Here is a 13,277-nt window from a genome sequence, read left to right on the forward strand (position 1 = left end):
AATGCCCCTACTCTTCTGCATAAATACTATGTTTTCAGTGAAAGTACACATTTAACACAGCATTATGCAACATAAATGACAAAGCACTGCTAAAGTTAGTATAAAATGTGTAGTCACAAATTAACATACCCCAAGTGAAGCCAACTGAGAACCAGTGATGTGATGGTCCATCTTGCGAAGAACCACACGCTCAGCTACCTTGCAGACAGGGGTATCATCTTGTGGGACAACTGACAGGTTATTTGGTGTACATGCTGTTGGGGAGGATGATAAACACCTGTGCTCAGGTGATCCTTTGGGTTCCATCTCACGCACCTGCAGGATTTCATGTAAATAAAAAAAAAAAAATAATGATCACTGATAAAGCTTGCAATCAATAACAAATATTCTCTCTCTCTCTCTCTCTCTCTCTCTCTCTCTCTCTCGGCCAGCTTAATATTTAAGAATGGAAAATGTCAAAGTACCTTTAAAACTACTAAAAATAATGTAATCTTCCAAGCTTAAAAAATTTCATTTGCTAATGGGATGTGGTGCTATCACTCTAAAATCTCAAAATTATGGAACCTAAAAAATTTTTTCTTAAATGGATTTTGCAGCAGCTATTTAAAGATGATGAGGCTTGCACAGGATACAGCACCATGGAGATTTGCATGAAACCAGTCTTGGAGCTGATGACAACAAAAACAACTACAACAACATCAACAACAACAAATGGACTTCATGAGAAGAGGAGGTCATTATACATTATTTCCTCTAAAAAAACATTTGATTCTGTTCTTTTAATGATTGTGTATGCTTAATGCCTATCAACATGTACTGTACACTCTAATTCCATTTTTCTTAATTTATAACAGCTTGCATGTAATAGGCACCTACAAAGCGACGGATATTATGAAGAGCAACAGACACAACTGCTATTCTACAAAACAGTTGTTATAAAAGATATTTCTTTGTGTCAAACAATGGAAAATCCAGGATGGAATGTAACAATATTATGAGAAGGAAAGTTGCTACTCACCATAAGGAAAGTTGCTACTCACCATATAGTGGAGATGGTGAGTCACAGCTAGGCACGAAAAAAAGACTCTCACAATTATAGCTTTCGACCGTTAAGGCCTCCTTCAATAGACACACACACACACACACACACACACACACACACACACACGACAAAGATGATGAGACTTACCAAACAAAAGCGCTGGCAGGTCGATAGACACACAAACAAACACAAACATATACACAAAATTCAAGCTTCCGCAACAAACGGTTGTTTCATCAGGAAAGAGGGAAGGAGAGGGAAAGACGAAAGGATGTGGGTTTTAAGGGAGAGTGTAAGGAGTCATTCCAATCCCGGGAGCGGAAAGACTTACCTTAGGGGGAAAAAAGGACAGGTATACACACACATATCCATCCGCACATACACAGTCACAAGCAGACATTTGTAAACGCCATTTGGTGTCAGTATATGTGTGTGTGTGTGTGTGTGTGTGTGTGTGTGTGTGCGAAACCACACTGCCGAAAGCTATAATTGTGAGGGTCTTTTTGTCTTTTTGTTGTGCCTATCTGCGACTCAGCTTCTCCGCTATATGCTCAGTAGCAACTTTCCTTCTCATAATATTGTTACATTTCTTTGCGTAAATTTTACACTGGCAGTAATATTTAAAGAATGTATTGTTGTTGTTGTTGTGGTCTTCAGTCCTGAGACTGGTTTGATGCAGCTCTCCATGCTACTCTATCCTGTGCAAGCTTCTTCATCTCCCAGTACCTACTGCAACCTACATCCTTCTGAATCTGCTTAGTGTATTGATCTCTTGGTCTCCCTCTACGATTTTTACCCTCCACGCTGCCCTCCAATGCTAAATTTGTGATCCCTTGATGTCTCAAAACATGTCCTACCAACCGATCCCTTCTTCTAGTCAAGTTGTGCCACAAACTTCTCTTCTCCCCAATCCTATTCAATACCTCCTCATTAGTTACGTGATCTACCCACCTTATCTTCAGCATTCTTCTGTAGCACCACATTTCGAAAGCTTCTATTTTCTTCTTGTCCAAACTGGTTATCGTCCATGTTTCACTTCCATACATGGCTACACTCCATACAAATACTTTCAGAAACGACTTCCTGACACTTAAATCTATACTCGATGTTAACAAATTTCTCTTCTTCAGAAACGATTTCCTTGCCATTGCCAGTCTACATTTTATATCCTCTCTACTTCGTCCATCATCAGTTATTTTGCTCCCCAAATAGCAAAACTCCTTTACTACTTTAATTGTCTCATTTCCTAATCTAATACCCTCAGCATCACCTGACTTAATTAGAGTACATTCCATTATCCTCGTTTTGCTTTTGTTGATGTTCATCTTATATCCTCCTTTCAAGACACTGTCCATTCCGTTCAACTGCTCTTCCAAGTCCTTTGCTGTCTCTGACAGAATTACAATGTCATCGGCGAACCTCAAAGTTTTTACTTCTTCTCCATGAATTTTAATACCTACTCCGAATTTCTCTTTTGTTTCCTTTACTGCTTGCTCAATATACAGATTGAATAACATCGGGGAGAGGCTACAACCCTGTCTCACTCCTTTCCAAACCACTGCTTCCCTTTCATGCCCCTCGACTCTTATAACTGCCATCTGGTTTCTGTACAAATTGTAAATAGCCTTTCGCTCCCTGTATTTTACCCCTGCCACCTTCAGAATTTGAAAGAGAGTATTCCAGTTAACGTTGTCAAAAGCTTTCTCTAAGTCTACAAATGCTAGAAACGTAGGTTTGCCTTTTCTTAATCTTTCTTCTAAGATAAGTCGTAAGGTTAGTATTGCCTCACGTGTTCCAACATTTCTACGGAATCCAAACTGATCTTCCCCGAGGTCCGCTTCTACCAGTTTTTCCATTCGTCTATAAAGAATTTGCGTTAGTATTTTGCAGCTGTGACTTATTAAACTGATAGTTCGGTAATTTTCACATCTGTCAACACCTGCTTTTTTTGGTATTGGAATTATTATATTCTTCTTGAAGTCTGTGGGTATTTCGCCTGTCTCATACATCTTGCTCACCAGATGGTAGAGTTTTGTCATGACTGGCTCTCCCAAGGCCATCAGTAGTTCTAATGGAATGTTGTCTACTCCCGGGGCCTTGTTTCGACTCAGGTCTTTCAGTGCTCTGTCAAACTCTTCACGCAGTATCGTATCTCCCATTTCATCTTCATCTACATCCTCTTCCATTTCCATAATATTGTCCTCAAGTACATTGCCCTTGTATAAACCCTCTATATACTCCTTCCACCTTTCTGCCTTCCCTTCTTTGCTTAGAACTGGGTTGCCATCTGAGCTCTTGATATTCATACAAGTGGTTCTCTTCTCTCCAAAGGTCTCTTTAATTTTCCTGTAGGCAGTATCTATCTTACCCCTAGTGAGACAAGCCTCTACATCCTTACATTTGTCCTCTAGCCATCCCTGCTTAGCCATTTTGCACTTTCTGTCGATCTCATTTTTGAGACGTTTGTATTCCCTTTTGCCTGCTTCATTTACTGCATTTTTATATTTTCTCCTTTCATCAATTAAATTCAATATTTCTTCTGTTACCCAAGGATTTCTATTAGCCCTCGTCTTTTTACCTACTTGATCCTCTGCTGCCTTCACTACTTCATCCCTCAGAGCTACCCATTCTTCTTCTACTGTATTTCTTTCCCCCATTCCTGTCAATTGTTCCCTTATGCTCTCCCTGAAACTCTCTACAACCTCTGGTTCTTTCAGTTTATCCAGGTCCCATCTCCTTAAATTCCCACCTTTTTGCAGTTTTTTCAGTTTCAATCTGCAGTTCATAACCAATATATTGTGGTCAGAATCCACATCTGCCCCTGGAAATGTCTTACAATTTAAAACCTGGTTCCTAAATCTCTGTCTTACCATTATATAATCTATCTGATACCTATTAGTATCTCCAGGATTCTTACAGGTATACAACCTTCTTTTATGATTCTTGAACCACGTGTTAGCTATGATTAAGTTATGCTCTGTGCAAAATTCTACAAGGCGGCTTCCTCTTTCATTTCTTCCCCCCAATCCATATTCACCTACTATGTTTCCTTCTCTCCCTTTTCCTACTGACGAATTCCAGTCACCCATGACTATTAAATTTTCGTCTCCCTTCACTACCTGAATAATTTCTTTTATCTCTTCATACATTTCATCAATTTCTTCATCATCTGCAGAGCTAGTTGGCATATAAACTTGTACTACTGTAGTAGGCATGGGCTTTGTGTCTATCTTGGCCACAATAATGCGTTCACTATGCTGTTTGTAGTAGCTAACCCGCACTCCTATTTTTTTATTCATTATTAAACCTGCTCCTGCATTACCCCTATTTGATTTTGTATTTATAACCCTGTAATCACCTGACCAAAAGTCTTGTTCCTCCTGCCACCGAACTTCACTAATTCCCACTATATCTAACTTTAACCTATCCATTTCCCTTTTTAAATTTTCTAACCGACCTGCCCGATTAAGGGATCTGACATTCCACGCTCCGATCCGTAGAATGCCAGTTTTCTTTCTCCTGATAACGACGTCCTCTTGAGTAGTCCCCGCCCGGAGATCCGAATGGGGGACTATTTTACCTCCGGAATATTTTACCCAAGAGGACGCCATCATCATTTAATCATACAGTAAAGCTGCATGTCCTCGGGAAAAATTACGGCTGTAGTTTCCCCTTGCTTTCAGCCGTTCGCAGTACCAGCACAGCAAGGCCGTTTTGGTTAATGTTACAGGCCAGATCAGTCAATCATCCAGACTGTTGCCCCTGCAACTACTGAAAAGGCTGCTGCCCCTCTTCAGGAACCACATGTTTGTCTGGCCTCTCAACAGATACCCCTCCGTTGTGGTTGCACCTACGGTACGGCCATCTGTATCGCTGAGGCACGCAAGCCTCCCCACCAACGGCAAGGTCCATGGTTCATGGGGGAAGAAGAATGTATTATTCACAAAAATTAACTGCTGATTCATCTTACTTGTTTTCCTACCAGCTTCATTTCCAAAGAAAGCATGTCAGTTCTATAAATTAAAAGAGAATCAGCAAACTTGTCTAACATCCTCTTTTTACTGTTCTGTAAGATACTGCACCAGCCCCAATGTGTATTCTGTTCTTAGGCATGCAGTGGGTTAATTGACATTCATAAGCAGCTGGAAATTGCCCTGACTACTGTCAAGCAATTGGAAGCGTCTGTGAAAGATGTTGGGAGGGCTGCCAAAGAGTCATGTACCAGTGACACCAAAGGTACCTCAAGTGCTATCCTCTACTGTGGATACTGTCTCTCCTGCAGGAAATACAGGATCTATCACTACTCGCTAATTTGACTGTGTGTGGCATGTCAATGGCAGGTCCATGCACCCTGTGTGTGGAAGACACGAACCACGGAAAACTCAAGGTGTTCCACTCATCCCCCTAACCAGCAAGAATCAGGGGCTGTCTTCCAATGAAACCAAAACTGAGCAGTGAGACTCACTCCGCCTTTTTGAAATGTGCTGTGTCCTTTGTCAAGAGGAGGCAAAATGCAAAAGGGTCAGGGGTTTATAATCATCAGTAATTCAAACAGATGGTGGCCTTATGAGGGCCTCATTCAACATGTTGAAGAGGCAATTCCAGCAGCCATTAAGGGAACAGGGTGTAACCAATTGCAGTATGTGATGTGTATTAGGACAAACAACGTTATCTGAGCTCCAATTTGGATCAGTCCAGTGACTGTCAGAGAACGTTGATAATACTGGTGTCCCTCAAGGAGTTTTAATGAAGCTCACAATCTGTAGCTTTGCTCCAACAACAGATTGTTGGCCCTCATTCAGAGTCAAGTGAAAGGCTCGATTCGGAGAACGTGAAGAGTATGTGACAAACTAGGCTGTGGCTTCCCAGACTTGTGCCATAGAGTTGTGAACTGGGAGGTCCCTCTAAGTGGGTCAGGTGTGCACTACACATCAGAGGTGGCTACCCAGGTAGCTGACTGTGTATGGTGTGCACACATGGATTTTCTAGCTTAGTCAAGTCTCCATCCAGTCCAGATAATGATAGAAGTAGGAGACCTGGAAGTATCAGTATAAGACCCAAAGAAATACCACCCCCCTCCCTCTCCCACAGGTGTGAGTGCTAAAATCCTGATGGTTAACTGTTGAAGCATTTGCAACAAAGTATCAGAGTTTAAAGTATTCCTAAAAAACAGTGAAGCTAACAGCAATGAGATTGTTGGGGAAAACTTTAGCATATATTAAAAGAGTAGGAGAATGGGAAATTGACATGGCGTATTTGTTGCGGCAGACAAAAACTCAGATCCGGTCAGATAGAAACTGAAGCTGCATGCAAAACACAAGACTCAGTATCAGAGTGGGCATAGAACTGTAACTGAATCCTTCTCCTGACCATCAGACTCAGCTTATGATGTAATCAGAAACTTTAGAGAAAAGCTCAGTTTACTTGTCCATCACCTGGCAAACAACAGGGATGGCAACAGTTTGTTAGAGGAGGATGTGGCAAGATATTACTAAATGTCTTCTCTGAACACAACCTAGAACAGACAATAAATAAGTTAGATCCAATTGCAACTAACAGACAAGACCTCTTAGAGGATGTTCACATTGAAATTGGTATCAACAGTTGTATGGCATTTGTAGCAACAATGATTACAAAATTTCCAAGGGCAATCAAAACACATAGAAAGATTTATATAGTCAGTAAACTACATAAAGATGCAATAGTGTCATATCTCAATGAGAAATCTGAAACTTTTATCTGAGGATAGGAGCTTGTAGAGGAACTTCAAGTCAAGTTTAAAAGAACAGTTGACCATGCACTGGATACATATGCAACCAGTAGAACAATACATAATAAGAACTCTACATGGTATATGCTCACTGTAAAGAAACTTCTAAGGAAACAGAGATCACTGCATAACAGATGTAAGACAAAACCATTCGGTTAAAGTCAGAGAGATGCTGAATAAAATGTGTTTGACAGTCAAGAGAGCAATGCATGAAGCCTTCAGTGATTACATAGCAAATATTACTGTATGATCTTTTCACAAACTTAAAAAAATTCTAGTCAGTGTAAAGGCTGTTAGTGGTACCAAAGTTAGTGTCCATTCACTGACGGATGAAACAGGGACTGAAATTGAGGTTAGCAGAGCAAAAGGAGAAATGCTTAACTCCATTTTCAAATGTTCATTGTTCCTTTACAAAGGATAACCCAGGACAAATGGTCCAATTTAATCCTTGTACCACTGAAAAGATGAATGAAACAGGTAAGTGGTATTGAGAAACAATTGGAAACTACACGGGCCACTGGAATCCGTTTTTTTTTTTTTTTAAAAAAGAAAAAAAAGTTCCAGTCGTTGGAAGAAGCCTTAAGTCATATCCATCTACAAGTAGGGTAGCAGATTATCCTTGCCATTGATTTGCTGTAGAATCTTAGAACACATACTGAGCTCAAGCTTAATGAGGTACCTCAAACAGTATAGCCTCTTCCATGCCAATCAACATGGATTATGAAAACATCGCTCACGTGAAACCCAAATTGCACTTTTCACACATGACATGGTGAAAGCATCAGATCACAGCAGTCAGGTAGATAAAGTATTTTTTGTTAGCAAACACCTTCTATTTTTCATGTTCATAACATAACTTGAAAAAAGTTATGAACATCAAATAAATAAACACCACCTTTATATCGATTTTAAACAAGCCTATGATAGCATCTCAAGAGTGTCACTGCAGAATCTAATGGAAGAGGCTGGAATACCTTATAAGCTCATTAAACTTACTGTGATGTAAGTGAAACCAACTGTAAAGTAAAAATACAGGGCAAAATCAACAGAGAAGTGGAAGGGAAGGAAGGACTGAGACAGGGTGACAATATCTCCTCACTTGCTATTCAAAAAGTCATAAATACAGGAGGAGCCATTTTTTACTGTTCACTGTAGTACTTAGCCTAGGCAGGCAATGTGGCATTCCTTGCACAAAACACTACTGTGCTGGCCGATGCCTATCAACAACTCTCGGTACAAGGGAACATGGCCTGGTAGTCATTGCCAAAAAGCCCAAATATATGGCAATGACCAACCAATGAAACCCACCAAACCTCAGGTTAGTCGACAAGGAGTTTGAGAGGGTGAGAGATTTCAAGTACCTCAGATAGACTATCACAGAGACGAATGACATCAGCAGCAAGGTGAAAGCTAGAATGGCAGCAAGCAACAGATGCGGCTTTGCCACACTGCCCATGCTTAGGAACTTGCTTCTATCAAGAAAATCTAAAATCCTCATTTACAAAACAATTATAAGACTGGTTATTATGTATGGTGCTGAGACATAGACCATGACTGCGAATGAGGAAAGAATCCTTAGTATTTGGGAGAGAAACGTTCTGCATAAAATATATGGCCCCATATATGGTCAAGAAGGTTGGCGCATCCTTGCGAATGCACAACTAAAACAACTTTTTGAACATCCTGACATTGTCACTACCATTACAATAAGTAGACTGTGGTGGGCCTGACACATGGTCAGAATGGAAGAAGACAGAACCTGTAAGAGGATTTTTGATGGCAAGGCTGAAGACACATGATGGAAGGGCGTCCCAGAAAGAAATGGGTGCACAGAACTGAAGAAGACACGAAAAAGCTGGGTATCAGAGGATGGAGACAGAAAGCAGAATGGCAGGATATTGTGATGCAGGCCAAGGCCCTTCAAGGGCTGTAGAGCTGAGGAGCAAGTAAATAAGTAAATGACATCTATGATTTTTATCAAAACTACAGTCGTATGGGGTACCAAGAGAAATTTGTAATGGAATTGAAGATTTTTTAAATTTTTTTTTTCTTTTTTATTTTTTATTTTAGGGAAGACACAGCAAATTATCTTGGATGAAGTGTCATCAACAGATGTAGAAGTACCTTCAGATGTGCCACAGGGATGTGTGTTGCGACCTTTGCTATTCATGTTGTATATTAATGACCTTGAAGAGAATATTAATAGTAACCTCAAACTTTTGACAGATGACACAGTTATCTATAATGAAGTACTGTCTGAAAAAAGTTGCACAAATATTCAGTCAGATTTTAATAAGATTTCATAGTGGTGCAAAGATTGGCTACTTGCTTTAAATGCTCAGAAATGTAAAATTGTGCACTTCACAAAGTGAAAAGAGGTAGTATGCTGTGACTACAAAATCAATGAGTCACACATGGAATTGATCAACTCATACAAATATCAGGGTATAAGACGAATCTGAAGGGACCGAAAAATCAGGAGTTCGTGTTAAAAACACAGATTTTAATAAGTATGCATGTACAGCAGTACAGGAATGTGTAATACATTACACTATCAATCACATTATTGTAGATTTATAACACTATAAAGTGATTGTAAAATTACAAGTACTCACAAATTATGTACATTACTTTCTTGGAAAAAATTCGATCATGGTTCGCTGATGTTCATGGGAACGATAATAGTTTGTAATTTCACAACCAATTGTAATGATAGCGTCCGTAAACCCAGCAGTGATGTTGGATGTTGAAGTGAACCATTCTAAACAGTCCAAGGCTGTAAACATCTCCTGATGAGTAGGTGGAATGGTATCTGTATTCTCTTCCTCTTCACTTTCTTCTGATGGCCCTTCTTGCACCTCATTCACAGCTTTTGGCATCTCCGATTCACAGAAGCACATATGGCAACATCGTCATCTACACCAATGAATTCTTCGAAACTAATTCCGGGGTTCGCAACATCCTGCAGAACTGTCCATTCATCAGGTGAAGTGGCATCTTCTAACTCGTGGACATCTTCAGTGTTGCTATGTCTCCAAGCTCTGTTAAAGCACTTCCCTATATGATGTGGCAATACTGAGTTCCAGGCTGCTGCGATGGCTTTTATTGTGTCAAGCGGGGTTGCACTGTTGTTTTCAGCAGCATGAATTGCAGCTCTTACAAGTCGCTTATGATAAGCTCTCTTTATGAGAGAGATTATGCCTTGGTCCAAAGGGTGAAGGCGGCTTGTGGCGTTGGGTGGAAAAAATTGAACCTTTATGTTGGATAGATTCAGATCATGAACGTTATGGGCAGTACATCTGTCTAATGTAAGAACAACATGTCTATTTTGAGCAACCATTTGACTGTTGAAACGAAGAAGCCACTTATGAGATGATGTGCCATCGATCCAAGCTTTCTTGTTATGAGAGTAGATGCAAGGTAATGTGTCCATATTTATGTTTTTAAAACAATGTGGTTTCTCAGATTTACCGATAACCCAGGGACGAAACTTCTCACTGCCATCAGCATTACAGCACATTACAACAGTCACACATTGTTTGCTTCGTGCTCCACCATGACACTTATCACCTTTTACCCCAGGGTGTGATTTGGAAAAAGATTGTAGAAAAATCCAGTTTCATCCATGTTAAACACATCACATGAGGCATACTTTTCCCTCACTCGGTTGAATTCATGCAACCAGTTGTTCGCACTTTCTTCATCAACTTTATTTGCTTCACCGCAAATTTGTTCAGATGAAACTGAATGTCTCTTTTGGAACCAATACAACCAACCAGCAGAACAACAGAAGTCTTCAGTGCCCATATCTTTAGCAATATCATTTGCTTTTGACTGAATAACAGGGCCAGTTAAAGGTATGTTAGATGCACACATATGATTGAACCATTCTAGCAGTAACGTCTCGATGTCTTGATACTTGGCAGTATGAAGTCGTTTGGATTTGTTTCCAGAAACTGATGCCTCAGCATTAATAATTTTTTCTTGATTCTTAATAATTGTAGATAAAGTAGATTTAGGTATTCCAAACTGTTCTGCAATTGCTGTTTTCTTGGTACCATGGTCCACTTCATCTAGATCTTAAGCTTTAACTGTACATTTAGAGCTGTCTGTTCCCTCTTTGCCATTTTCGCATGCTACGGTACCGGTTGGAACTGTAGTTTTTATTCAGTATTCCAACTCGATATGGCTATGACTAACAGAACACCTGTCAAATCTGGCACTGAGTACGTTCCTAAATGCTGCTGCACACATTATTGAATGTCTTACAATGTACAGCATACACTGACTGTTGAGGTGATAATCGTGGCTACCGACCTACAATACATTAAAATCGGGCCAACAATAAGTATAATTAGCTTTGTAGCTGCATTTTCTACATTCATTTTGGAAAAAAAAAATTACGCTTTAGAATACTCTAAGGTCGGAAGTTTGTGTTACAGTGAAATTTAATTACGCTAGGAACTGAAACAGAGTTCGTAATTCGCCTTAACCGAAATTTGTGTTAACTGATAAAACATACCATAAGAACCAATGTATTCCTGGTGGGACCAATATTTTTTTCGCGTTAATCGCGAGTTCATCATATGCGAGTTCGCTCTAAGAGGTTATACTGTATATGAGATTGAATGATTACGTAGGCTCAGTCATAGGTAAAGCAGGTGGTAGACTTCGGTCTATTGGTAAAATATTAGGGAAATACAATCAGAAGGGGATTACTTACATTCATGTAACCCATCCAAAGAATATTATTGCTCAAGTGATTGGATTCCGTGTCAAATATGACTAACAAGGGATGTGGACATTCACAGAGAAGGGCTGCACAAATGGTCACAGATTTGTTGAGCAATGGGGAAGCTTCACACAGATGCTGAAGAAACTGAATTGGCAGACTCTTTAAGACAGACATATACTATCCTGCATTCATTCTGATGCTCACCCATCCTGCTCCATGTCGTGTACAGAACTGTCATCATTAGCAATATGCAACACCACACATTTTCATCCTGTACAGCAATTAAAATTTCATTTTTTTCATCTGCCTCAAAATAAAATGGTTTTTAGTGACTCATACCTCTAAAAGAAAACCTTTTTTGTGTCTGCATAGGGAGGGATGCTTTCATTTCATGGTAGAATACACTTTCATGTTATTTACATGATATGCAATAACTGGGGACCACAGCTGCAATAATAATGTAATGTGATCAAATGTGCGCCAGTTTGCCTTTTTACCTCAGGAGGAGAAGGACTTACTACTGCCACTCGACACATATGGAAGTACCGGTACATGACCTGTCCTAGCTTTCAGAATTGATGGTTCCTTTCTTAAGGAGGAGAGAGCTTAAATTCATGTGATTAACTGCGAAGGATTGACTTGAAAACATGAGCTCGAATTTTACGAAAATTATGGCAGTGGGCTAAAACCAGCTTATGGGTCACACCAATTTGCTTATGCTGCACAGTCAAATGTAAAACATGAAATAATTGCACACATTTTTATGTTAAGCTGGGACCCAAATTTGGACCCACACCTCTCACAAGAACACTATGGCAGTGAGCTATTTATGTATGCCTCAACTTACAGTTTCAGTCTGTGAGTACCTCTCTCCTGAAACTTCCAAGTCACTCTGTGAGGATCATATCAGCAAGGTTCTGGATAAAGTACCAGTCTGACAGAGGAAGCTTCATCACAGTGTACAATCTGTTAAATAGCAAGAACCATTTGTGAATGGGAAAGTACACTTATTTCTGTAAATCAAAGACAAATAATAAAAATGACAATTCTGAAGAGCTCCTGTGTCAAATGCAATCCAATAGCTTAAAATGGATGTTTCAGTTTGGTATATCAAATTTAATACCAATAGAAAGTGATGAAGATTAGATGGGTAGATCACGTAACTAATGAGGAGGTATTGAATAGGATTGGGGAGAGGAGAAGTTTGTGGCACAACTTGACTAGAAGAAGGGATCGGTTGGTAGGACATGTTCTGAGGCACCAAGGGATCACCAATTTAGCATTGGAGGGCAGTGTGGAGGGTAAAAATTGTAGAGGGAGACCAAGAGATGAATACACCAAGCAGATTCAGAAGGATGTAGGTTGTAGTAGGTACTGGGAGATGAAGAAGCTTGCACAGGATAGAGTAGCATGGAGAGCTGCATCAAACCAGTCTCAGGACTGAAGACCACAACAACAACAGAAAGTATGTTTATCTCAAGCAGCATCACATAGATTACAGGGTATATGTTACTGATAATGATGAGAGTATATGAACTCCACAAGAAGGAAATAAAACTATCACCTGCAGTCTGCATATGGTATTTTTTTTCAGCTGTACTGTGGTAACAACTTGGGTGTCATTTGCTTTATTTTTATTTCTGCTTTTCAAAGAGAGTGTAATTATGAGTACAACTAAAAATAAATCCACAATCATGCCCGGAGAACTGTGTCATACAATACGGTTGGTG

The 13,277-nt window shown here is 39.8% G+C and overlaps 1 protein-coding gene across 4 annotated transcripts in view; it reads right to left on the minus strand.

Moving 5' to 3' along the window:
• The window catches only part of LOC124712492 (colorectal mutant cancer protein), a 613,504-nt gene that overhangs the window by 35,735 nt on the left and 564,492 nt on the right, over window positions 1–13,277 (minus strand). For all 4 annotated transcript variants that reach the window (XM_047242790.1, XM_047242798.1, XM_047242807.1 and 1 more), the window contains one exon: window positions 130–315. In XM_047242790.1, the coding sequence (XP_047098746.1) occupies window positions 130–315 (186 nt within the window). The remainder of the gene's footprint in view (window positions 1–129; window positions 316–13,277) is intronic.

This window comes from Schistocerca piceifrons, chromosome 1, assembly GCF_021461385.2.
Source record: "Schistocerca piceifrons isolate TAMUIC-IGC-003096 chromosome 1, iqSchPice1.1, whole genome shotgun sequence".
Taxonomy (NCBI): Eukaryota; Metazoa; Arthropoda; class Insecta; order Orthoptera; family Acrididae; genus Schistocerca; species Schistocerca piceifrons.